We start from the raw sequence: 25,933 nt of genomic DNA on the forward strand, positions 1-25,933 counted from the left end.
GACTTTAGTGGTGGACGAAGTTGGAGAAGTGAAGGTGGGCAAAAGCGCTAGTAGCAGGGAAATGCTGCTGCTCAAGTTGCAGTACAATTTTTACTGGTGAGTGGTATGCGGACAAGTAGAGAGAATTGGAGACGGGTGCCCCTGAACGGTTATGTCCAGAAAACCTAGAGTTGTGGAGCACAGAGATACTGTACTTCTAGTCCCATGTCAGCAATGTGCAGTGATTCTGGTGTGCTGCTTAGAGAGACTGGAGACATGTAAGCCCCATCCAAGGGCTTCTGGTCACCTGAGACACAGCGTGGAGTGATATACAGCCTAAACAACAACTGTGGAAAAGGAGAGTTTGATATGTGGTGACCTGCCAGTCCCATACAAGTGCTCCTGGCTGTCTGAAAGGCAGGGGGGAGCATTCTACAATAAAGAAATGTATTTTTGTAAAAGTGCGTTACCTACTCTGATATAAAGAGGGATGAGACAGTTTGATATTCAGACAAAGGGAGTGTGTCTAATATACAAAAAGACAGAGGGAGAGGCAGTTGCTCCCCTACTTTTATATCAGAATAAGCTTCATTCTTTAACATAAAAAATTGCATGCACAGCTATTCCATAATACATGTATATACTACTGTTTATCAAAATTGCCCCTTTTACAAGTAGGATCACACTTAAACCCTAAGGGACAGTTCTGATAAACAGTATACATTGTGAAAATGAAATAGCTGTGCATGCAATTCCCTCATGTAAAATCATTTTCTATAGGTAATTATTTGGTTTGTTTAAAAAATGTAGATAAAATTCAAGAATAATCAGAAAGATGCGTGACCCTTACTATCGGGGCTCATGTACACGGCCGTATTACAGCTGTTTTGTATAGAGCTGTAATTGGGCATCCGTTTAGGTGCATTAGCCTTCTACTGTATCTCTGATTTCAATCATGCTTCATCTGACTCGATTTTGACTTCCAGAGAATATCTCTACACATGGCAGCTGTATAGCTCCATACTAAAGGAGCCTATAGGCTCCGTGCAGCTGACTCTGCCTTGTGCATGAGCCCTAACTCAGATTTGCTATCTCATGCTGTTAAAAAGCTAAGGAGTTTTTCCTACCATAGACAATGATGGCATATTGCTAACGATAGGGTCTCTAACAATGCTACTACACCTATGCCTCCTCTCCCGATAGTTCTGCTCTGACTAGGGCTGTGCTGCAGTTCGTATACAATGCTGGATCCCGTGTTGCGGTGTGAAGAAAAAAAAAAAAAAAGGGACCCCTTAATTCTAGGGAAGGGTGGGGTCCCAGGGGTCAGACCCCCACCACATCAGTCAATGATGGCATACCCTATTCTAATTTTGGGTTGCAGTAGTATTTTTTGGTAGTTAACCATCTGTGAGTGCAAACTTCTGTTTAAAGTATGTGTTTCCTATTTCTAAGCAATATCTATGGGAGGTTACTACTCAATGATTGCACTGAAGAAAAAATGGTTTTTATTCAAACTGAAAAATTCGGAAATAAAAAACAAAAAAAAAAAAACAACAACGAGAAAACATGGAAAGAACAACACTTGGCACAAGCACAAATAATAAATAAATGACAGGTTATTTAAAAAGCTTCTGTCAGACCGCTCTTTAGCTTAGGGAATTTTAAGATATCTTGCAAAAAGGAAGATAGTGGGTTCATGGTTACCCGCTAAACGGCCCCAATGGCAAAACGATTACCCAAGCTGCATGCTTATGCTGAACGTGAGCCCTCTCAGAACGTTTTCCTCACTAAGCGGGCTTACAAAGGGCTCCTTCTGGCAACTTATTAAAAACTGGACAAGCATACAAAACGGAGTACTCTAATCATTTAAAAAAAATGGACATTCTCCACAAGATTTAAGGGTACTATTTTAAGAAATCTATTTTAACACTCAACAATTGTCTAACTTAAAACATTAAATAGGTTTTCCCACCATTAATGGGGTTGTCCCAGGACAGACATTGATGGAATATAACTAGGATCACTAAAACGGCAGAGGCGCTAGGAAAACTACCCTTGGCTTTCTCCAGACACCGCATGGATAGTCAATGACTGACCATGCAGCCTCTGGAGAAAGCAGAGAGGAGCGGACAAGATGCAAAGTAACACAGTGCTTCCCTATTGCTGCTGCCATTTCAGTTTAGCAATTGGTCAAACCCACATTGATAAGACATTGTAGGGATAGGCCTTCAATGTTTATCTTAAGACCGCCCCCCTTTAACATTTATAGCATTTCAATATGAAATGCCATGAATTTGTGATCAGGTGGTTTTCCACTGCTGGGACACCCACCGATTGTTAGAAGGACGTGGAGTTGGCCATGCATAGGCTTGCCTCCACCGAACTCTACGGGACATATTAAAAATGCAATACGTGCTAGAGATAGCTTCCGTGTGTCTTCTGTAGAGTTCAGCAAAGAGTGGCTGCGCAAACTGAACTGAAATACCATAAATGTTAAGCGTCTAAACACCCCTTTAAGCATACAAAATATTACTCTGCCAAGTTGTTACATTTTTGCTCTAAAAAGAACAGTGTGATGCTTACAGACCAGAGATGTTTTAACTTCTGAAATAAATATAAAACATCAACATAAGGTGCAGAGTGCAACTCTGTTTAATAAAAGGGTATCAGAAAAATGTCAAGGTTCTGTAGGGGAGGCTGATCTAGATTGTTGTTTGGGAGGAGAGTTAGGTGATGGGACTTCTTCGTTTATGTCCTCTGGGGAAATAACATTTGTAGGAGTTGAGGCAAGGTTAGCATCTTCAACTCCTTCTCTGCACACAGTCTCACCTTCCTGAATATCCTGATCAGACTCTGTAGTGAATGCCACAGGGTTTGCGCTTTTGAATTTGTTAGAAGGCTCGCTACTGCTGCTCCGATCTTCACGGCTAAGTTTCAGATTTTTCTCTAGGCTTTGACTGCGACTTCTTGTACCATTCCTTATACGTCTTTCGACTTCGCGACTTTTGCTTCTTTCTTCGCTTTGACTGCATTCATCATTGTAGCTATTCTCTCTCTCGGTTTCGTGGCTCAGACTTCGGTCTCTGTTTCTCCCACTTCTATCTTTGCTTCGGCTTCTGTCCCTATTCTTTATATCCCTGGTCCCACTTCCACCTCTCCTATCCTTGCTTTGGCTTCTGTCCCTATTCTTTATATCCCTGGTCTCACTTCCATCTCTCCTATCCTTGCTTCGGCTTCTGTCCCTATTCTTTATATCCCTGGTCTCACTTCCATCTCTCCTATCCTTGCTTCGGCTTCTGTCCCTATTCTTTATATCCCTGGTCTCACTTCCATCTCTCCTATCCTTGCTTCGGCTTCTGTCCCTATTCTTTATATCCCTGGTCCCACTTCCATCTCTCCTATCCTTGCTTCGGCTTCTGTCCCTATTCTTTATATCCCTGGTCTCACTTCCATCTCTCCTATCCTTGCTTCGGCTTCTGTCCCTATTCTTTATATCCCTGGTCCCACTTCCATCTCTACTATCCTTGCTTTGGCTTCTGTCCCTATCCTTTCTTTGATTACGATCTCTTTTTTCCTTACTGTGGCTTTTGTCGCTGTCACTGCTCAGGCTTCTTTCCCTTTCACCAAGTTTCTTTGAGGGACTTCTTTCTTGACTACCATTCTTTTCCCTTTCACTAACACGATCTTGTCTCCCCTGGCTAAGACTTCTTTCAGTACTTTTGGAGTCCCTCTCCTTGCTTTGACTCTTGCTTTCTCTTTCCTTGCTTTTACTTGCGCTCTTCCTTTGTTCTGTACTAGGGCTTCTGCTAGCTCTATTCTTCCTCAATTTGCTTGGACTCCTGCTCCTATTTTTGCTCTTTTGTACCCTATCTTCACTGTTGCTATGACTTCGTCCCCTTTTATTCTTGCTAACACTTTTGCTACTTTTACTCATACTTCTGTCTTTAGTGCGACTCCGGCTATCCCTCCTACCCTTGCTAACACTTCTGCTAGGTCTCCTGTCTCCGTTGCGACTCTTGCTTCTCCTGTCTCGTCGCCCGCTTCTGCTACGAGATCTGTAAATTTTGGGGAAAATACAGAAGGCAAAGAGCAGAACACTTTCACTACTATATTTTATCAGCCATAAGTAACATTTTAACTCTCAGTCACTAACCCTGCTCTAGATTTTGACAATATCAAATTTTGAGGAGTTAACATTACTTTGTTAAATATTGCAATAATGATATAAATCACTATGTCTAGCCTTAAAAAAGGAAATGATAAAAACTTAGTAAGTTAATGTCTTTGCGTTAATCGTGACATCAACAGTATCTTCCTTAGAGCCAGTCTTAGGTCCCTCTTTAACCCCTTAACAGGAAGGTGTCACGAAACTATTATTTTTTTTTACATATTATTGCTTTTAGTATGTCATTGAAATAAATGTAATTTATTTGTGTTGTACTTTTTTCTTTCTTTTACTTCTCTATGGGGGCTGCCATTTTTTTTTTCATCTCTGTACGTGTCGATTAACGACACATACAGAGATGGAACACGGCACATATATCCCCATAGAGAATGCGAACGGGAGCCGTTCCATTCACTATAGCGTACGCCGTCTGATTACCACTGTATCTAATCCTCCTACAGTGTGCATTCGCTCAAAAATGGAGCCACACAGTTAGGAGGTTTGAACATTCAACCCCCTCCTTTCTCCTGGCACTAGCCAGGATAAAGGAGGGGGGATTGTTTGAGGACACTAGAGCGAGTGTGTCTTCTCCAATTTTGCAGCATAAAGCATTGAGGTTGCTTTACCACATGCCAATGCTGCAATTTTGGGAATTGCTCCCTCTAATGACCAGGACATGCAAATGTTATAAATTAGAATCTAATTTATAATATTTCCTGACTTGTGAAAAATTTTTGACAATTAAAACAATGTGTAAACAAAGTAAGAAAAGTCTCAGCTCTGCCTAGGCAGGCCATACCCTTCCCACAGACACTTGCTAAATCAGAAGAAGTACAGAAGCAGTAGAAGACAATACGACAAGAAGTCTACAGTCCTGGGGAAAAAAACAACAAACAAAAACAACCAACCAGAACCCAAGGTCCCGGAAAACACGAGGGTGGGATATGCGTCCACCAATGAATTAAAAGAGAAGGGGATTTTCCGGTGAGTACAAAAATCCAATTTTTTCGGTAATGTCATTGGGGACACAGGATCATGGGGTCTCTTAAAGCAGTCGTGGTATGGCCAGTAACCTGATGGGGAGAAACTTTACTCTTGGACGATAGGTTTCCAAGATCACAGAATAAGTCCAACAAGCAATGGTGGCCTTGAAAGAAGCCAAACGATTTCACGTCACGCCTTTCAGGGAGGACAAAAACGTCAGGTGGCCAGGTAGCTGTGGACTGGTCTTACCACATCGATACAATGAAGAGCCCATACCCTTGGATGAAATGGGAAGAAAGAAAGGACGGACAGACTCCTCAGTGATGTGTATGGCTGGGAGCACTTTTAGGAGAAAAGACGGATGGGACGAAACAACACTTTATCCTTAGGGAGGACTAGAAAAGGAGACTTGCAGGATAGAGCAGCCGGTTCCAAAGCTTATCTGATAGACGTAATGGCCACAAGAAACGCAACCTTCCAGGAAAGGAGAGGACTGAGGAGCTCCCAATACCAGGTTCAGATCCCAGGGCCCAGTGGGACGTCAGGCCACCCATGCAGAAAGATCTTTACCAGAGAACGGAATGCCAGCATTCTCCGATAAAGTAGAGACCTGGCCCTTAAGAGAAGCGAAGCCAGGTCCCTGATCAAGACTCAATTGCAGGAAGCACTAGAATCTAGGTGTAGAATGTACCACGGGATGAGAATTTCTTTGTTCACACCACAGAAAATATGCTCTCCATGTACAGATGACTGGTTACGAAAGAACACGAGACCTTAAAACCTCGGCTTTAACAGTTACGCCGTTCAAAGAGTCCAAGGTAAAGTGGGGTGGAACAGTGAGCCTTGGAAAAGGAGGAAGGGTCGAAGCGCAAGACGTCAAGCTGAATCCGTGAGTAGGTTGACCAGGTCAGAATACCAGGCCCTGCGAGGCCAGTCTGGACACACCAGGATCATGGGAATGCCCCCTATCTTAATCTGCTTTAGGACTCTAGGCAGTTGTGGCGGGGGGGTAAATACTCCAGTGGAGGATCGGAGAGGACTCCTACATTGCTGCCTGGCTCCTGGTGCCGCCATGATAACTTATATAGGTGACCGCTGGAGAGTTGTCTGTCTGGACTCTGACTGGATGACCGCAGAGAAGTGGAGTCCAATGAGAGACAGACAAAAATAGCCTCAATTCCAGAAAGTCTACCTAAATGAAAACCCTGGGGGCCCTGGTGAGCCCAAAGGGGAGTGCAACATACTAGACATGCTAAGAAGCGACAGGGGAACGAAATAAACGCTGGTGGGCCCTTGCGATGGGTAGGCATTGATGACGTAGAAGGAGGAAAGATATCCTACCCTGTTCTAGCGATTTGACCACTGATCGCAGGGATTCCATGCAAAACGTTTGAACGCAAACAAACTCAGTTTCTTGAGGTCTGTATGGGTCTGACTGATCTGCCCTTTTTGGGAACTGAAGAGATTCGAGTAGAAAGAACTCTTAAACTTTCCAACTGGGGACCTGGGACGATTACTTCCTGACTGAGAAAAGAACGATCAGCCTGGTAAAAAGCACAGCCTGAGTGGACAGAAAGAACTGACTTGGGGGAAGGTTCAAAAACTCTATTCTGTACCCTGTCGACAACACCTCTTGATACCAGGCGTGGTCCACATGAGTAAAGATGGAACTGCCGGGAAGTAGCCTTTCCAGCAATGGTACTAACTAGGGACCCTTGGGAAGAATCCAAAGACTACTTGTCCCAGGCACATCTGAGCCTCTTTCGCATATTACTATAAGGCGGCGGCTGTGTGGCTTTCTACAGAGATTAAAGGGGCGTTTATTCGGGCTGCTAAACATGCCAAGGACACAATAGTGTGGGAATGCCTGCAAATGTCCACTAAAGACTGGGAAAAGGACCTCGCCCATTCTTGGAGGGAGCAACATCCTGGGTGGGCCTAGATTGTGGGCACTGAGGGCAGAATGGTATAGGCCATCTGTAGTTTACATTTTTCTTACAATTGCTGCAGCTGCTTGTTGGGATCCTCTCGGGAAATAGAAATGTAACAAAAATGGAGGGGAACAGACAAGTAAATAAAAAGTCAGAGGGAAGTGACTGCTGATGGGGAACCCCACCAGAGGGAAGTGACTGCTGATGGGGAACCCCACCACCTAGCAAAAAAAGTCAGTGACCCCTGGAAGAATACGAAAATTAGCTCACTGAGCTAGCCTACCAGACCTAAAGGTGCTGTGTACCACCAAAATGGGTGGACCAGAGGCTGGAAGATATGAGCAGCAACTACCCTGTAGAAATGTCCTCTAAGCAAACGGTGTGCAGAGGAGTCCGGGGGTAGAGATGCTTACAGAGAGAATCCAGTGCTGACTGAAGGACGATATACTTTAAAAAAGCCAGCGCAGAGGAAATCTAAGAGGGCTGCCGAAACTGATGCAGCCTAGTCCTCCAGGGACTTAATTTCTAAAGCCATGCCGGAAGCAGGAAGCCAGCAGCACAAAAAAAAAAAAAACTAGCAATTTGAATAAAAAAAATAAAAAAACTAACAAGTGAACACTGCCTAGCTAGAAGTAAACGAGCCATGAAAAAACAAGAACCTTACACAAATAACCCTCACCGCAGTGAGCCGGAAGCAGTTAACTCAGGTAGGGGAGGAAATGGAGCTCAGAACTTATTCCTTTGTGAGAAGCAGAGAGGCGGGGGCACAGACCTGCGACATCTTCAGGTTGCGTGCAGGGTCACCTCTTCAGTAACCTCTCACATATAGTGGGGGTACTGGCACTCCACCTGCAGAAGCAAAAATAGGCATTAGGTGACCGGTGGTGCGGGAATCGCAGTGCAGAGGACCGCCCGGTTTCCCGGCACTAGCAGGGGGGTTTACAAGGCTGGTAGTCCAGGCTGACAACATCCTGGTGCTAGGGGCCCTTTTTTTTTTTTTTTTTTTTTAAAGAAATGAAAATAAAAATAAAAGTGCAGCAGACCTGAAAATCAGGTCATGTCTGCCTCCTATATACGAAAGGCTAAAACCAGTGTCTTTAGGAAGGGTATGGCCTGGGTGGAGCAGAGACTTTTGCTACCTATTGTCAGCCTTCTAGTGGCAAGGGCCTATACCCATAATGTTGTGTCCCCCAATGATATAAAATAACTTATTATGCATTATTAAAAATTAGACACAAAATTGCATGATGGTGCCTCTGTGTATAAAGTGCTCAGTGGTATTTTGATATTTGATGTCCCAGGAGTCTACTTTAAGAAAATATATACGTATGGGGGTTTAGTATGGCTTTTTATTTTGTAATTTAGGTGCACAAAATTGTGTACATTTTCCTATCTACCAGAGATGCAGTGGTTTTGTCAAATTTTGGATGGTCCAGCACCACTCTGCATTTGGTAGCAGGAAGTTTGTTACATGTGAGTGGTCAATCACAAAGGTTCCTCCTGAATTAAATGGAGGTAGTTTTCCCTGCAGAAGCCATCTGTACAGATAAATTGTCCGAGCTGTGGCTTTATCTGGGGGTGCGTAAAGGCCTGCACACAGCTAAAATGCTGCAATTTTGGAAAATCACAATATTACTAACACACACCGCCCAGCCCTACCTTGATCTAGAGCGGCTGCTCCTCCATGACTGAGACCTGAAATTTGACCTGAAATAGAAAACAAAGTTGAAATTCCAAAAGTAAATACAGTTTTTCAAATGAAACATTTGAAAGGGGGAATAATTTATGCCAGACAAATTTTATAATCAATCAATTTGAAAAAATGGTGAACTTGGTGCTCCCTTGTCTTGTCCCATGTGACCTCTGCAGCGTTACATCGGACAAAAGTTCATCTGAGGAGGCCGGCAACACAGACCAGACAGGGATAAGGGACGCATTGCTACAGGAGCACCAGGAAAGTGGAGTATGTTTAAAAAAATAAATCAAATTCTTTTAGCCCCTCTGCCATCGTTCGCATCGGCAAATTCGCCCGAAAAGCTGCACCAAATAAAAGATTTGGTGCAGACTTTCGGAAGGAGTTCCCTGCAAAATCTTGTTTGGATTTACGGCAGCATTTTCTGCACCAAATCCAACCCGTGTGAACTTACCCTAAAAGAGTTTTCAAAAGGAAAATGTACACAATTTATTTAGAATTCTAAACACAGTATTGTCCCATGCTTGAGCAGCGTGCTTTGCTAGTGCTGCATGTCTCCTTCTAGTGTTTAGTAAAGGTCCCAGTGGTTGGATCCCGAATGATCAGTAAGTAATAGCATATACTTACTATTGTGGAAAAACCCCTTTGGGTTAAGCTGTTAAGGATGTATTATTGGTTTTCAATGCCAACCCACTAAGTTCTTATGTTTGGAGAAAAGGCTGATTTTTAACCCACAAAGTCTGTTGCCAACTCTCTCAACTTAGATCCATACTTACATGGTTGTAGAAAACTTTATGTAATAAAAATGGAGCTTGATGATTGTGTATTAGCCAGTCAGAGACTATTTTGTGGGGGACCAAGTGCAGCTGTTCCCCTGCTCTGAATGTACTACTTCTATCTGGTAACAAGAGGCAATTTTTATATTTATGCAAATGAGGCTTTCTAAAGTACAACTGGGCGTGTTTAACGTTAAAGTACAACTGGGCGTGTATTGTGTGTGTACATCTGGGCGTTTTTACTTGTTTTACTAGCTGGGCGTTGTGAATGGAAGTGTATGATGCTGACGAATCAGCATCATCCACTTCTCTTCACAACGCCCAGCTTCTGGCAGTGCACAGACACACAGCGTGTTCTCGAGAGATCACGCTGTGACGTCACTTCCTGCCCCAGGTCCTGCATCGTGTCAGACGAGCGAGGACACATCGGCACCAGAGGCTACAGTTGATTCTGCAGCAGCATCAGCGTTTCCAGGTAAGTAGTGATCTCTGGAGAACACGCTGTGTGTCTGTGCACTGCCAGAAGCTGGGCGTTGTGTAGAGAAGTGGATGATGCCGATTCGTCAGCATCATACACTTCTATTCACAATGCCCAGCTAGTAAAACAAGTAAAAACGCCCAAATGTTACACACATAATACATGCCCACTTGGACTTTAACGTTAAACACGCCCAGTTGTACTTTAGAAAGCCTCATTTACATAAATATAAAAATGGTCATAACTTGGCCAAAAGTGCTCGTTTTAAAAAAAAACAAAACGTTACTGTAATCTACATTGCAGCGCCTAACTGCTGCAATAGGAGATAGGGGTTGCAAAATCTGGTGACAGAGCCTCTTTAAAGGGGGTTATCTCCCAGCTGATCGAGTAAAGGACCAGCTGCAGAAGCCAGCCATAAATTTCCCTTGCAGCCGCCTTCATAAGACAACAGAATACATATTTCATAGGGCGATTGATCTCTCAATGTTTTTAAAAAAAAATCAACCTAGATCACGTCAGTGTGATTTACTAACAGATATGAAATAATCATAACTTATATGATCCTATAGTACGGGAACCAAAATGCTTACCTTGAACGGCTGCGTGATGAAGATCGTCTGGCCCAGGACCCAGTCCTATCCTCCACCAGATGGATCTTTCGACCGTTGATCTCTTTGCCATCCAGTCTTTCTAGTGCTCTCTTCATATCAGAGTATGCACGGAATTCTATGACTCCTTCATTAGGCCGTTGGTGGTGAGCATCAGCGAAAGTGACCTCCCCCACTTGCCCCATAAAATCCTTTTGAAAGAGTAAGTATTGTTTTGGAAAACCATATTTGCACAGTTAAATAACATCTAAATGGAATATAACAGTATTGTTCTAAGGTCTTTCCTTGAACTACAAGAAGATTTGTACAAAATTCCCAAACAGAAAACCAGATTTTTTTTTCTTATATGGAGGTAAAGATTTGATTATTTCAGGTATACTTTTTCCTAGCATCAAATATTTCTGGTCTTAAAGACTATGTAAACCTATGAAAGGCTTTTTTTTTTTTTTTTATAAATAAATAAAAAGGTCAATCTGTGTGATTAGTGCAACTTTATGAATAGTTTTTATTAAAAATGATTTTAACATTTTGAGCTACAACTGCTCTGTATTCTCTATACCGAGCAGCTGTATCATTCACTACCTTAGGCCTTATTTACACGAGCAGTTTCCACGTCCGAGGTGCATCCGTGCTCTGCGCTGCGGGACGCAATGTCTCGCATCCCCCATAGATGAGTCTATGGAGGGATGTGTGATGCGTGAAAAGATAAGACATGTCCTATTTTCTCACGGACCCTTAACACGGTCCGTCTAAACAACGGTTGTGTTTACGGCCACATTGAATTACAAAGGTCCGTGGGATGGCCGCTGTTTCAATGGCCGTCACAAGGACGTTTAACACGCTCGTGTAAATAAGGCCTTAATCCGTCAGTCCCGCAGGATCCACCTGTAATCTATCACATCTAAATTGCGAAGTTAGAGGTGATAGATTACAGGTGGATCCTGCGTATCAGAGACACGCAGGACCCGCTTTCACTGAACCTGTCAGTCCCGCGGACCTGACGGGAACAGGATTTAGCGAACTATACAGCTCTTCTCTATAGAGAATACAGAGCAGCTATATCTCACAAAGTAAAAATAATTTTTTAATAAAAAACTATTTATAAAGTTGCACCAATCACATTGATTGAAATAAATATATATAATATGAATTTATAATATATATATATATATTCAATTTATTTTGCCTTTCAAAGGTTTACATAGCCTTTAACCCCACATCGAATAAGCCTCAGTTCAGCTCTAGGTGACCATTCTAGCTAGGTTGATTTAATGTTAAGTTAACATTTGGGGGTTCTGCAGATGCTAGACATGGATACTGAGCGAGCCAGTGTTCAAATAGTGTTTTTTCTAAAACGCTAGTTCAATAGGATCCCTAAATCATGCGGCTTGCAATTATGGCAGAATGATTTCCCTTTAAGAGTTACAGGAATTTTTAAATTTTTGACTTCCCGCATTCTGTCAGCCATGACTTTGTTTTTATGACGATGTCACTATTTGAGGCCTGAGGAGGGTATGTTCACACTGCTTATTTTCGGCCGTTTTTTGGGCGGTATACGTCCGAGAAATCGGAACCACAATGCCTCCAAACATCTGCCCATTGATTGCAATGGGAAAAAGGCGTTCTGTTCCAACGGGCCATTGTCACTTCTTGAGCCGTTTTTCATTGACTATTGAAAAACAGCGAAAAAAACGACCGTAAAAAAAACAGATTTGCTAAAAAACGTCTGAAAATCAGGAGCTGTTTTCCCTTGAAACCAGCTCTGTAGTTTTAGACGTTTTTTATGTTGTGTGTGCACATACCCTTATTTTTTACAGGACGACTTGCAGGTTTATGCACCATTTTGGGGTACATATAAGTTAGCATTTAATATATGGCAGAATGTTGGAGGAAAAAAAATAAAAAAAGCAATACACCAAATATGCGTATTTTTATTATTTTGGGGGTCTTTTATTATAAAAAAAAAACAAAAATAAAAAACAGGTTTATTGCATTTTTTGTGATTCTTTCCCCCCTTTTATAGGCCCACTAACCAGCTTGATCACCACAAGTAGAACCAGTACCTTCCCAGAGATGTGTCTAAGACTTCTCACCCAGCTAACTAGTACCCTACTCTGTACTGATGAGAAGCAAGAGCTCCGAAATGGCCTACAGATGTGTGTCTTTGGTTTTGTCGACAACCCTAGTCATGTTTAAAGGTCATTTAACCCCTTCACGACTGCCATATGGTTATATACGTTCTAACTGCAGTTGCCCCGTGCAGTTAGCACGTGTATAAACGTTGACAGCCTGGAACGGATTAAACTAGTGCAGTGCTGCTTCAGTGTGAGCAGCACGCAACTCTCATGTCAGCCGGGGCTTTGAGAGACCCGGAATACACCCCCCACAACCCCCTGTAGATAGTGCCACCTAAGCTCCCTCCAGCATTGGAATCCCCGGCCAGCGCTCTGGCTGAGGATTCCCCTCTTAGAGGGAGCCCCCGCCGTCTCTCCATCCGCGCTGTAGATAGTGCCGCCACCCCCCCCCCCTGCAAATCACAACCCCACCACAGTAGATAGTGCCTGGACTGACTCTAGGAGCAGAATCCCCAGTGTCAGATCGCACTGGCCGGGGATTCCGCTTCTAGAGAGCCCCTGACGGCACTGTCCATTTGGACATTGTTGTTAGTGGCTCTCTCTAGGAGCGGAATCCCCGGCCGTCACTCTGTCGGGGATTCCGCTACTGGAGAAGCGCCTGGTGTCACAATCCATATATGGACAGAGACATCAGGTGCTTCCTATACGTGCGGAATCTTCGGCCAGAGGGATTCCGCTTCCACAGGGAGCTACAGTGGTGTTAATTACAGAAAGGGTAGTGCCATATACAGGGGGGGGGGGAGGGGTGGTGCTATCTGCAGCGGGAATATTGCTAAAATACAGGGGGGAATGTTGCCAAGTATAGGGCGGTGGCGATATCTACAGGGGGGGGGGTGGCACTATCTACATGGGTATTGTGGCATTATATTGGCACCATCTACAGGGAACACTGGCGCTATCTACATGGGCACTGTATGGCACTATGTGGGCATTATCTACAGGGAGAACTGTGCCACTATGTAGGCACTGTGACACTATTTACAGTGGGCACTGGCACTATGTGGGCAATGTGGCACTATCTACAGTGGTATTGCATCACTATCTACATGGGCACTGTGGTGTTTTCAGGGGGGTGGGACAAAAAAACACATCCATTTTTTTAACGTTCATGAAAAACGGATGGCAAATGGCGGTGAAAAACGGTGTCAGACGGCCAGGAAACGAATTCAAATTTTGAGACACATGGATGCAAAACAGCCATGTAAAACTGACAGTTGATCCGTTGTTGACTGTCATTGTTTTCACGGTCGGTCGTGTGTATATAGCCCTCCTCACAGCGATCCAGGGTGACTAATTATTACAGAGCTCTACGGTGTGTGTGTATATATATATTATTTTTTTATTTATGTGATTTGTCTGCTCATAAGAAAAATGTAAAAACACTGAACTAATCTAGAAAATTAAAGCCTTATAAGTCTTGTAAAAAAAAACCATAATGAAAATAATTGGGATATTCAAAGCAGTTCCAAAGATATTATCGTTTAAAGAGGTGCATATCAAAAATGGAAAATTTGACCAGGACACAGAGGCATCAATGACCCTTGGTCATGAAAGGGTTAATGGGTCGCACATTGAATTACCCAGAGTAGCAACATATAAGTGGCCCTAGAAAAGCAGTTTTCTCCATACTGGAAGAGCGCTAATTTTCATAAAATGCATTTACACCTGGGCAGTCCTCTTGGAATACAGGATTTAGAAGCCGATTGGTCAATTATATGACCTCACATACTATGCTAAGCTACACAGAAGCGGATTGGTCAGAGCCCTCACTGCAGCTCAAAACTTTACACTCTTTCAGACACAAGTCACCCTTTGAGGTTGGGTACACTGTGGAACCTGCCTCAAAATCCATACCAAAATCTGCAAATTTTGTTGTTGATTTTAGTGTGTAATTTAGCTGCCGATTTCATTCATAGCAATGGATGAAATCCACGGTGGAAATCCATGCCATTTCCACAACAGACAGGGCAAGGTGCAGAGGATTTATTACACTGAGTGAATGGTGTTTGGTAAAACTCCATTCACTCACATTGTACTGTACTTTGTTGCAAAATTTTGGTGCAGATTCTGCAATGAAAATTCTGCAACATTCGATGTGTAAATCCTTAGACTCCAAGACACAAAGAAACTAAAAAGGTAAAACAAAGAAAGGTATAATTTACCCACTTATACTCCAATGAACTAAACCTGATGACAACCCCCTAAAAGATACTCTCCAAATTGCAGTCAAATTTCCTTTTTTTTTTAAATTTTTATATTAAATATTTGTAATTCTGATGAAACACCTGGAGCTTCTATTATAACAGAGAAACATCACAATGCAGAGTTCTAAGAAAAGATGCTATGGTATTGTTATTTAATGTGGAATACAATTATTTACTAAAACAGACATATCAGGAGAGCAGACAGGTCCTCTTTAAGGCTAAGGTCATGCATTTTTATGCGATACCACTTGTGGTTCGAGATGTAGGTTGCATGTACATAAAGCTACGCTTTATAAAACGGAGAAATCCTACCTTTAAGTCTTGGCAACTACACCGTGTAGATAGATTCTCCACCCTCAGGCGATACATTGTGCGAACCGGAGGTCCAAACTTTTCGCTGGCACCTTTTCGGGAGCCAAAACCATCTGGGACACAGCGAGGGAGATCATAGTTAGCAGATTTGCAGTTATTAATGAAAATGCCAAAAAGGCACACATTGGAGAAGCTTCTATCCAATACACACTAAGTCTAGCTTTACAGATTATGATTCTTTGAAGTTGTGATGTTCGATTTTTCCCAAATTAAAATATATTGCATAAACAATAATCTAGTTACTCAACCAGTAGATTGAGACTTACTGGTGGATCTCAGATAGGTCCTACGTAGATCACCAAAGGCTTAGTTCAACAATGAGGCAGCTTCAGTCTATCGTCCACAAGGGTTGGACTAAAGTAGGCTTAACTGTTGTTGACATAGTCCATGCCCCGGGTTTTGTTTCTATTCACCATACTTCTGGACAAATCCTCCTCTCCTCTAGATACTTAGTTCTTTGGTGATAACATGTAAATATACGTATTATGTGCTGTGTTTCTGCTGCATTTTTGTAGAAAACGTTTAGACTTACAATATCGGATTGGAGTGCGAGTGTGTGTGAAATCAAATAATCTAAAAATATTGTTTTTATTTAAAATCTTTAAAAAGGCCAAGTCATCAATTTAAATAAATATCTTAACCCCTTAGTGACACCCAACGCATGGGTACGTCGTTGGCGTTAAGGACAGTGGGTGTCAGGTGTATATTACAGCTGACATCCAGCTGCATGGCCAGGACCGGAGCTAGGCTCTGATCCGGTCGATTAACCCCTTAGATGCAGCGCTCAAAAGCGAGCGCCGCATCTATGGTGTTTCCAGCAGACGGGAACCCCGCAATCTAATCGCGGGGTTCCGATGGCTGTTGTGGCAGACCGGAGGCCTATCAATGGCCTCCTGTATGCCAAGTACGGAAGCCTGCTGGTCCCCCCCGGAAGCGGGGCCTAAAAGGCTTCTGGTCACTAAAGAAAGATGGAGCAGGCTCAGAAGGTGAGCCTGCGACATCAGCCGCCGGTGTCCCTGCCATTAACACCTTAGATGCCGCAAAATCGCGGCCTGTTAGTAGTTTGTAGCGATCGGCATCGACACGATGTGATCGTTAAGCTGCCGATCGTTACTATGACAACCGGAGGCCTAACAATGGCTTCCTGGTCTGCTACGTACGATAGCCTATTAGGCCCCGCCCACAGGTGGGACCTAATAGGCTTGCTGTCAGTGAATGAGTAAAGATCATAGGTGCAGGACCTCATGTCCTCTAGTGGGACAAAAAAAAAAAAAGTTTCATAAGTGTAAAAATAAAAGTTTCAAGTTAATAAAAACAAACATTGCCTTTTTTCCTATAATAAGTATTTTATTATAGGAAAAAAATGATCACGTTAAAAAAAAAAAATTTTGGTATCGCCGCGTCCGTAACACCCTAAACTATAAAACTGTAACGTTACTTTTCCCACACGGTGAACACTGCAAAAAAGTAAAAAGCATGCCAGAATCAAATTTAGCACTACCCTTCCTAAAACATGGAATAAAACATGATCAAAAAGTCACATGTACCACCAAAACGGTGCCAATAAAAACTACAACTAGTCCCGCAAAAAACAATCCCTCCCATAGCTTTTTTGACTGAAAAATAAAAGTTACGGCTCTTAGAATATAGCGACACAAGTAAAATTTTAAAAAAAGTGATTTTATTGCGCAAACTCTGCAAAATGTAAAAAAAAACTATCTACATTTGGTGTTGCCGTAATCGTATCGACCCGCAGAATAAAGTAAAATTTGAATTTATAGCCCACAGTGAACGACATCATTTTTTTTATACAAAAACATAACAGAAAATGGAATAAAAAGAGAACAAACAATCGCATGTACCCCAAAACGGTACCAAATGAAAACTACGGATTGTCCCGCAACAAATAAGCCCGCACACAGCTCCGGAAAAGAAAAAATAAAGACGTTCTGGCTCTTAGAAAATGGCGATGCAAAATGTGCAGAGTATTCCAAAAGCAGATAAGATTGTGCACCATTTATCAGTACGACATTGGCCACACATCTATTAGTTATTTATTTACCCCATTATTATACCCTTATGCCCCCACATTACAAAATGAAATATCAGCAATACCCCAAACAGAACTACCAAGCATAATCTGCACGCCGATAGCCAAATGGCGCTCCCTCCCTTCTGAACCCTACAACATGCCCAAACAACAGTTTACGTCCACATATATTGCAGCGCCATACCCGGGAGAACCCGCTTAAAATTTTATGAGGTATTTGTCTTCGGTGGCACAAACTGGGCACAGCATATTGTGCGCTAAAATGGCATATCAGCAGAAAACAGCAATTTTCACTTTGCACCGTCTGCTGCGCATTAATTTCTCACGAAAAAAAAACCTGTGGGGTCAAAATGATCACACCCCTTCAAATGCCTTAAGTCATGTAGTTTCCAAAATAGGGGTCACTACTTGGGGGTTTGTTTTACTATTTGACCTCAGAGCCCTGCAATTGTGGGCCAATGGTGTGAAAATCACGGAAATGGACCTCAAATGCGCATGGTGCTCTTCACTTCTAAGCCCTGTCATAGGTACAGGCAAATGATAAATGCCTTGAGGGGTGTAGTTTCTAAAATGGGGTCACTGCTTGGGGGCTATTACTGTACTTTGGTACCTTAGGGTTTTGCAAATGCAACATGGCGCCCAAAAACCCAGCCAGCAAAATCTGCATGCCAAATAGCGCTCCTGCCTTTCTGAGCCCTGCAGTGTGTCCAAACAGCAGTTTATGACCCCATATGGGCCAAAATTTCAATGGGAGGCGGAGGCTTTTTTACCGTGGGCGGAAAAACCGGCTCGCGGTAAAAAGAAGGGGCATGCCCTATCTTTGGGCATTCACGCCTCTGACCTCCCATTGACATCAATGGGAGGCAGAGAAAGCGTATATCGCTGTGTTTTATGCCCGCGGGCAAAAATCGGCGTGCAGGCAGAGGAAAATCTGCCTCGAAATTCCAAACGGAATTTTGGAGGCAGACTTTCCTCTTGCAAAAAACTCTGTGTGAACCCAGCCCTGTTCACACGCCTGAAAATACGGAGCTGTTTTCAGAGAAAATAGCCTCTGATTTTCAGGCGTTTTTGAAGCTGAAAATGAAGCGTCTTAATTTGGAGCTTCTTTTCAGCCGTTTTTCATAGTGTTCAATGGAAAATCAGCTAAAAAAAAAAACGCCTCAAGAAGTGACATGCTACTTCTTTTTACGGAGCGTAGTTTTACGCTCCATTTTTTTAAAACAGAGGCGTAAAAAGACGCTTCGTATGAACTAAATGCGGTTTTTCCCCATTGATTTCAATGGGCAGATGTTTGTAGGCGTTCAGCTTCCGTTTTTTTCAGGTGTTTTTCGAGGCGTAAATCCCCAGAAATACGCCTGAAAACACTGCGTGTGAACATACCCTTACTCTGTTTGGTACATATTCTGGTCTCACTATCAATTGGAATAAATCGGCCCTGCTTCCAGTAGATCCGTTAATAGATTCTTTACTGTCTAATTTGGCTATGGTACCAGTTACGGCACAGTTTAAGTATCTGGCGGTGCAGATTACTCGTCGGGTTATGGATTTTACTCCTCTGAACACGTTGGCACTTCTGGAAAAATTCAAAATGAAGACTGAAGCCTGGGGTAAACTACCACTGGGATTGGTGGGCAGAATTAGTTTGCTGAAGAAGATTTTAATGCCGCAACTGCTTTATGTACCCCATAACTCGACAGTCTGGCTTCCGAACTCTCTGTTCTGCAGAATGAATCAAATATTCAGGGGATTTATATGGGGCCGGGGTATGCCTAAGTTTAAGTTAGAAACATTACGGTTGCCTACTGATGAGGGATCCTAATCCCCAAATATACTTTTTGGCGGCACAACTGCAACATTTTAAAGGTTGGGGGAATTCAGATTATGAAGGCTCCATTGGTTTAATACTAACATATTTGTTAGGACATGGTTCCTTGTTTTCCTTGCTGGAAGCGCACCACTTTAGGACTTCCAGCCACTCCTATGCCGACTCTTTCTTTAATTCATAAAGTATGGTGGAAGACTAGGGACATCCAGGGCATCACGGGGATTACTCGTCTTACGCCTTTATGGCGTAATGTCAGGGTATGGAAGTTATATAAATTACGGGGGTTTGAGCAGTGGGACTCTGTTGGAGTTACTTATATCTCACATGTGTATAAAGATGGTGTACTTAAATCCTTCCAACAATTAAAAGAGGAGTTTACTCTACCTAACACTTTCTTTATCAGTACTTGCGGCATGCCTTAACTGCACAATATGGAGAGTCTCCACCGGAGATACAGGCTTCTGTAATTTTACTAGCGGCATTGTAAAGGGTATAATTTCATTGTTATATGGGCAATTGTTGGGTTTCGAGTTGAAATCCTGTTTAGATCATGAGAGAAAAATGGTCACGTGATGCGGGAAATATTTCTGTAGACGCTTGGAAAACCATATTGGCGGATGTCCCGTTGATCTCACTTAATGTAGCACACTGTAGATCTCAATTATTCTTGCTTCACAGAGTTTATCGTACCCCGGTACCGTTGAAAAAACATGGGTCTTTGGCCTGATGCGGGGTGCCGAAGATGTCCCTTAGGAACAGGCAGATCTTATTCATATGATGTGAGGGTGTTCTATTTTGCAGAGGTATTGGGAAGAGGTCTTGGCATTGGTTGATACAGTGTTTGATATCCAGGTCTCGCGTGATCAGCTAGTGGGCATTTTGTGTTACGTAGAGGATCTTGCAGTCCCTTCTTTACAAAAACCGGCAATTCAAAAGGTATTGTATCAGGCTCATAAGCGGATAGCTATGGGATGGTTGGGCTCATTTGCACCTGCATACAGGGAGTTGGTTAATCGTATGAATAGTATTATTCTGTTGGAGAAGGTGATCTATCTCAAACGTGGTTCTCTTAAAAAGTTTGAGGGTCAATGAACGAATTGGTTGAGGTCACCAGGGTTGCCATCAGCTTCTCTTGTAAACGCTGTATCCCTTGGACTTTTAAATTAATTTCACAAATATTTGTTACAGATTTAGAGGAGGGATTGTGCGCGGATAGGGTAGTGTTGGGAGACTTGATGTGCTCAAGTAGAATATTGTTGTGTGTAGTGCTCTTTGTAAGTAGGTAGGATATGTTGGGGGGGGGGGGGGGTTGTTAGTGTCTCATATGTTGATTGTTCGTGTATTATGAAAAAATGTGTCAATAAAAACTATTTGATTAAAAAAAAAAAAAAAGTTTCCTACCACTGATCTAGTTAATCGACCAGTGTAATATGCGATAGAATAATGGTCTGGGGCTGTCTTTCTAGTTTTGGGATGGGCCCTTAGTTCCATTGAAGAGAAATCTTAATGCTTCAGCATACCAAGACATTTTGGATAATTGTTTGCTTCCGACTTTGTGGGAACAGTTTTGGAAATGCCCTTTTCTGTTCCAGCATGACTCTGCCCCAGTGCACAAAGCGAGGTCCATAAAGACATGGTTGGGTGAGTATGATGTGGAAGAACATGACCCGCACAGAGTCCGGACCTCAACCCCATCGCAAACTATTGGGATGAGCTCGAACAGAGATTGCGAGCCAGGCCTTCTCATCAGACCTCACAAATACTCTCCTGGATGAATGGGCAAAAATTCCTACAGACACTCCAAAATTCCAGAAGGGATCTTCATGGTTTTAAAATGGATGTCCAACAAGCTCATATAGGTGTGGTGGCCAGATGTCCACATACTTGTAGCCATATAGTGTATCTTCTAACATGCAAATAGTAACAAGTGTGTGGGTAATTAAAAAAAAAATCTGAAAACAATGGAGCAGGCTCAAACGTCTTGATCAATACGTGCAGATTTCCAATACTTGGATTATCTGTATAAAGCTCTGTTCACATCATGTTTAAATTCCACATATACCATACAGTGGTATAAAAGTCATCCATAGGCCACTATGCAAAAACAAAACGTATACCACATGGAACACATTCCTATTTTTTCAGATGGTTACCATGTAGAAACTTTGAAATAGTAACTACCGAAGCCATTCTCTATTCTAGACAGCAGCGGCTGAAGTGATAGGTGGAGTACAAATAGTGGTGTAGGAGGCAAATTGTAAAACTACTGAATGAGGAAAAACTATGGCCACACCACACGGTAATTAAAAGTGGATAGACTTTTCTTTTTCTTAAAAAAGCAGTTCTAGGAAACGTTCCTGCAACTGCATCTATGGGACTCCACAATCAGAGTACCAATAAAAATAGCTCAGAATGCTACAACAAATGCCATGATGGTGGTCTATTTCAAGTGAAATTTACAGGAAATCGGGGCTTTATGGATTTTTTGCTGCAGTGGCTATGTATTACAATTATAAAAAAAAAAGAATTTTAAAATCAGACAGCAGGCTGTTCTATGACAGTTTGTACTCTGCGTCCTATTCACAGCGTGCTGGCTGCAATAAATATTATAAACATAGGATAGTACAGTAGAGGTATCAAGAGGGTCATCTAGTCATTTGAAATTCACACTTTATAAGGGGGAATAACCCTATAAATGTAGGCTTTATAAAATGACATTATTTTACATTCATACTTACTGTGCAAACCCCTTCTCGGTGCACGCGTGTGTTCCACAATGACGCGCTCACCACATAGGTCTCTTCCATTCATTTCATATACAGCATCATCAGCATCACGAACATCTTCAAACTCCACAAATCCATACCTTCCACAGAAACAAGATTGTACATTTTATAGAAATTAGTGCAATAATTCCTACGTTATTAGATCGTATCGGTAGAGGTCCAGGCAGGAAGATCTCTACTGATTACTAGAACAAGGCTGCAGAACTCTTCCATGGCCTTTTGGCTCCATACAAGAGCAATGCCATCAGGTCATTGACTGATCTCATTTCTTAAAGCGTACCTAACTTTCATGTGACTTTTCAGAATAAACGGTCATATTTGTGAACATGATGGATAACACTATTTTTGAGCTTTATAGGACTTTTAGGGTCAGTTCACACAGAGTTTTTTTTACGCGGAAACCGCACCAAAAAACGTCAGAAAATGTCTCCCACCGATTTCAATGGGAGACGGAGGCGTTTTTTTCCCGCAAGCGGAAAAAACAGCTTGCGGGAAAAAGAAGGGACATGTCCTACCTTCGGGCGTTTACGTCTCCGACCTCCCATTGACATCAATGGGAGGCAGAGAAAGCGTATTTCGCTGCGTTTTTTTGCCTGCGGTGCTCAATGGGCGCGAAAATCGGCAAGCAGGCAGAGCAAGATCTGCCACAAAATTCCAAACGGAATTTTGAGCCACATTTTCTGCTTGCAAAAAACGGTGTGAACCAAGCCTTAATCTGATTTTTTTTTAGCAGTTTTCAACTCTGAAGGCTCTCTCTCTCTCTCAGGCCTCATGCACACGGCTGTGGCCGTAATCACGGTCCGTGATTACGGGCACGGCCGGCCCGCGGACAACCACCGGCATTTTCAGCCCGTGTTCCCATACAAAGTATAGGAGCATGGTCCGTAAAAAGCGAAAGATAGGACATGTCCTTTCTTTTGCGGAGGCTTTCTACAGCCCGGACACATTTCCGTAACAGGAAGGGTGTCTGTGGTCAATAGAAATAAATTGCTACATTTTTCCCAATGTTAGGAGATGGAGAGATCCCCTCTGAAAAACGCAGCAATTCTGGACACTTTCCGTAGCAAAAATTGACATGCTGCGGTCCGAAAAATACGCACCGCAAGTCAATTTCGGCTCGGAAATCTTATGCAGCATGCGGATGAGATTTGTTAAACCTCAGCCACTATGTTGCTACTGTATTCTACTGCGTTTTTTCCGAAAAAAAACGCGTCAATTCCGTTACTTGTGGACGAGCCCTTAGAGTGTTTAGTGGACACAATTGCACCCTACATTTTAGTATTAATGGGAATCTTGAATACATATTAGGCAACATTACATAATGTCATGGACCATAGCAACAGATGGACTTGAAGGAGACCGAGCTGGGATCCCCACAGGTCACTAGGAAGAGGGCACCCACAGCATTCTTCTTACACATGACTTTACAGGGGGTGAATTAGAGAATTATGGACTTCAATGGCAAATCAATTAATCTCTGTGGTAAGATGAAGAGGCACATCATTTTAAAGGCCCTTCACTTACCAACAGGTGGGGTGCCAGCCCAAGGACCCAAAGTATTAGAGGGGATGTGCCTTCTGGGCAACCCCTTCTCTAAATGAAAACACACTGGCAATGTGTTGCCATGGGTCCAGCAACTGGAACCTCCAGCGATCAGTGGTGTTTACCAGGGGACGCTGCTGGTGTCGCACATTTCTCCTAAGGGCCTCTGCAGGTGCACTGTGGTATTACATGGTGCCTATTGAAATCAATGGCCGACAATGCAATACATGGTCGCACTAATGCTAAGATCACACTAGCATTAATATACGTTTACCTCTCTTCCGTCAGTGGAAGAGAGGATCGATACATTAAACGGAAAGCAACGGTTCCGTTAGAATTACCATTGATTTCGATGGTAATAATTTTGTATTAGTTGCTGTCCGTTTGTCTCCGTTCGTTAGGTTTCCGTTTTTTTGAACGGAAACAAAAGCGAAGTCTGCAGAACTTATGTTTCCGTTCAAAAAAAACGGAAACCTAGCAAACGGAGACAAACAGAAAGCAACTGATACAAAAGAATTACCATTGAAATGCTAACGGAACCGTTGCTTTCCGTTTAGGCGTAAACGGATAGTAACGCCAGTGTGAAAGAAGCCTAAGTCCTCCAGAGCAGGAGCCACTTTTAGTGGATCTCCGCTGTGGTTAATAGACGGGGTGCCCCGAGTAGGGAACCCCTCTTTGATAACCATAGACGTAACGATACTCCCATTATACCTCATGTGTCTCAAAATGGCCCAAATTATTTCTTATTTTTTCAATTGAAATGCTGAAAAAAAATAAATAAAAAGGACGTAGCTGAACAGATATTTCCTACAATATGAACATTGATATCACGGAAGGTACGGACACAGTAGTGTTTGCATCGCTCCATTTGTATTTTTATCAGACAATAGTAAAGTACAAGCTAGGAATGGAGTATTATACTGGTAGTAATCAGGAAAACCTGTGAAGCATGAATGATAACGGAGCCGATTTTTATTGGTCAGAACGGATCGTTTTTATTGCCCAAACGGGTGAGATCGTTAATAATAGCTACGTCTATGGCCAGCGGTAGAAGGGAGACGTGCCAGCTCCAATCAGAGCTTCCCCTGAACACCTGACCACACGCTTGTCACTCACCCATTCTTCAGATCCACCTCCACGATCTTCCCGAAGCCCTTGAAGAAGCGTTCCACATCACTCTCCCGGGCGCGATGACTGAGGCGCCCGATGTAGATCCTCGGCATTGCCGATGGCCGCGACATACTTGCGATATACACAACGTCAGGCCCGTCACTCAATCATTGCCCTACATGCAACAGCCAACGCGCAGGATCGGAAGCGGAAGTGAGGATTGTTGATTAGTGCGTGGAACGCAGAGCCTACGTGACGACGTAATTCCGGAGGAGGAGCCAGTTGTGCGTGTCATTACAAAGATGGCTGTCAATATGAACGTGGGTACTGTGGTTGAGGCGCTGAAAATACTAATAACGCCTAGAGGTGAGGATAGGCTGGAAAAAAACAGCTTCTAGCGCGGAAAAGGTGTAGGACTACACGTCCCAGCGTGCATCATTGCCGCAGAGTGTTCTGGGACTTGTCGTTTTACAGCATCTAAGAGCTTCCAGTATGCTCAGGATAGACTTTAGTTATACTTATCCCAATGGAAAAGCAAATAACTAAGGATATGACTGAATGTAATCAATGGACGTTGTCAGAATACTTGTCATTACCTTCCAGTCCCAAATACTCAGTCCCCTGACTAAATAATTTTTTCGTCATAACTTTTTATTTTTACATTGAGGTAGCTGAGGCCTTGAGTAATTTGTTCACTTCTTTATATATATATATATATATATATATATATTATATCTGAATGTACCGACATGGTGCCCAAATAATATATTGCCATATACTGCATAACTAATCGCAAGACAGTTCCCAGATAACGTCCTACAAGTCCCAGATAAGTAGTATCCTACAGCAGGGACAAATTGCTGTAGAAATTTGAAGCCAATGAGACCGTATTCGCACGGGGAGTCCTAGCATCATAGGTTTCTATGACGCTAGGAGCCCGGCTCCCTGAACTGTAGTCGGTCTGGGAAATACGGGCGACATATGGTCCGTAATATCACGGACTGAACACGGCTGTGTAAATCCGGCCTTGGGCCAGGATCACACACAGTCTTGATGCAGTTTTAGTGGCAATTTTTGGCTCCATTTCTTTAGCCAAAGCCAGAAGTGGATCCAAAAGGAAGAAAAGGTGTAAAGAAAAGTCTGATGCATCTCCTTTATTTTGTGTCCACTTCTGTATTTGGTTCATAAAACGGAGCCAAAAACTGCATCAAAACTGTGTGTGTGATCTTGGCCTTACACTACTAGTTTGGTCAAAATAAATTCATATATGAAGGATGTCTCTTGCTTTTGGTCAC

General features: G+C 42.8%; 2 protein-coding genes across 2 annotated transcripts in view; one reads left to right on the plus strand and one right to left on the minus strand.

The window, feature by feature from the left end:
- Positions 1 to 2,613: 2,613 nt before the first annotated feature.
- LOC142743003 (uncharacterized) lies at positions 2,614 to 24,864 on the minus strand. The gene is made up of 6 exons (XM_075853328.1): positions 24,645 to 24,864; positions 21,939 to 22,066; positions 15,266 to 15,378; positions 10,597 to 10,805; positions 8,719 to 8,766; positions 2,614 to 4,034 (listed from the first exon to the last, which is right to left on the minus strand). The coding sequence occupies exons 1-6, from the start codon at positions 24,767 to 24,769 to the stop codon at positions 2,657 to 2,659; spliced, it is 2,001 nt and encodes a 666-aa protein (XP_075709443.1). The 5' UTR covers positions 24,770 to 24,864; the 3' UTR covers positions 2,614 to 2,656.
- The window catches only part of TANGO6 (transport and golgi organization 6 homolog), a 48,874-nt gene continuing 47,789 nt past the window's right edge, over positions 24,849 to 25,933 (plus strand). Inside the window, exon 1 of the mRNA XM_075853327.1 lies at positions 24,849 to 25,004. Coding sequence (XP_075709442.1) covers positions 24,941 to 25,004 — 64 coding nt within the window. The 5' untranslated portion in view covers positions 24,849 to 24,940. The remainder of the gene's footprint in view (positions 25,005 to 25,933) is intronic.

The sequence above is a fragment of the Rhinoderma darwinii genome, chromosome 2, assembly GCF_050947455.1.
Source record: "Rhinoderma darwinii isolate aRhiDar2 chromosome 2, aRhiDar2.hap1, whole genome shotgun sequence".
NCBI lineage: Eukaryota > Metazoa > Chordata > Amphibia > Anura > Rhinodermatidae > Rhinoderma > Rhinoderma darwinii.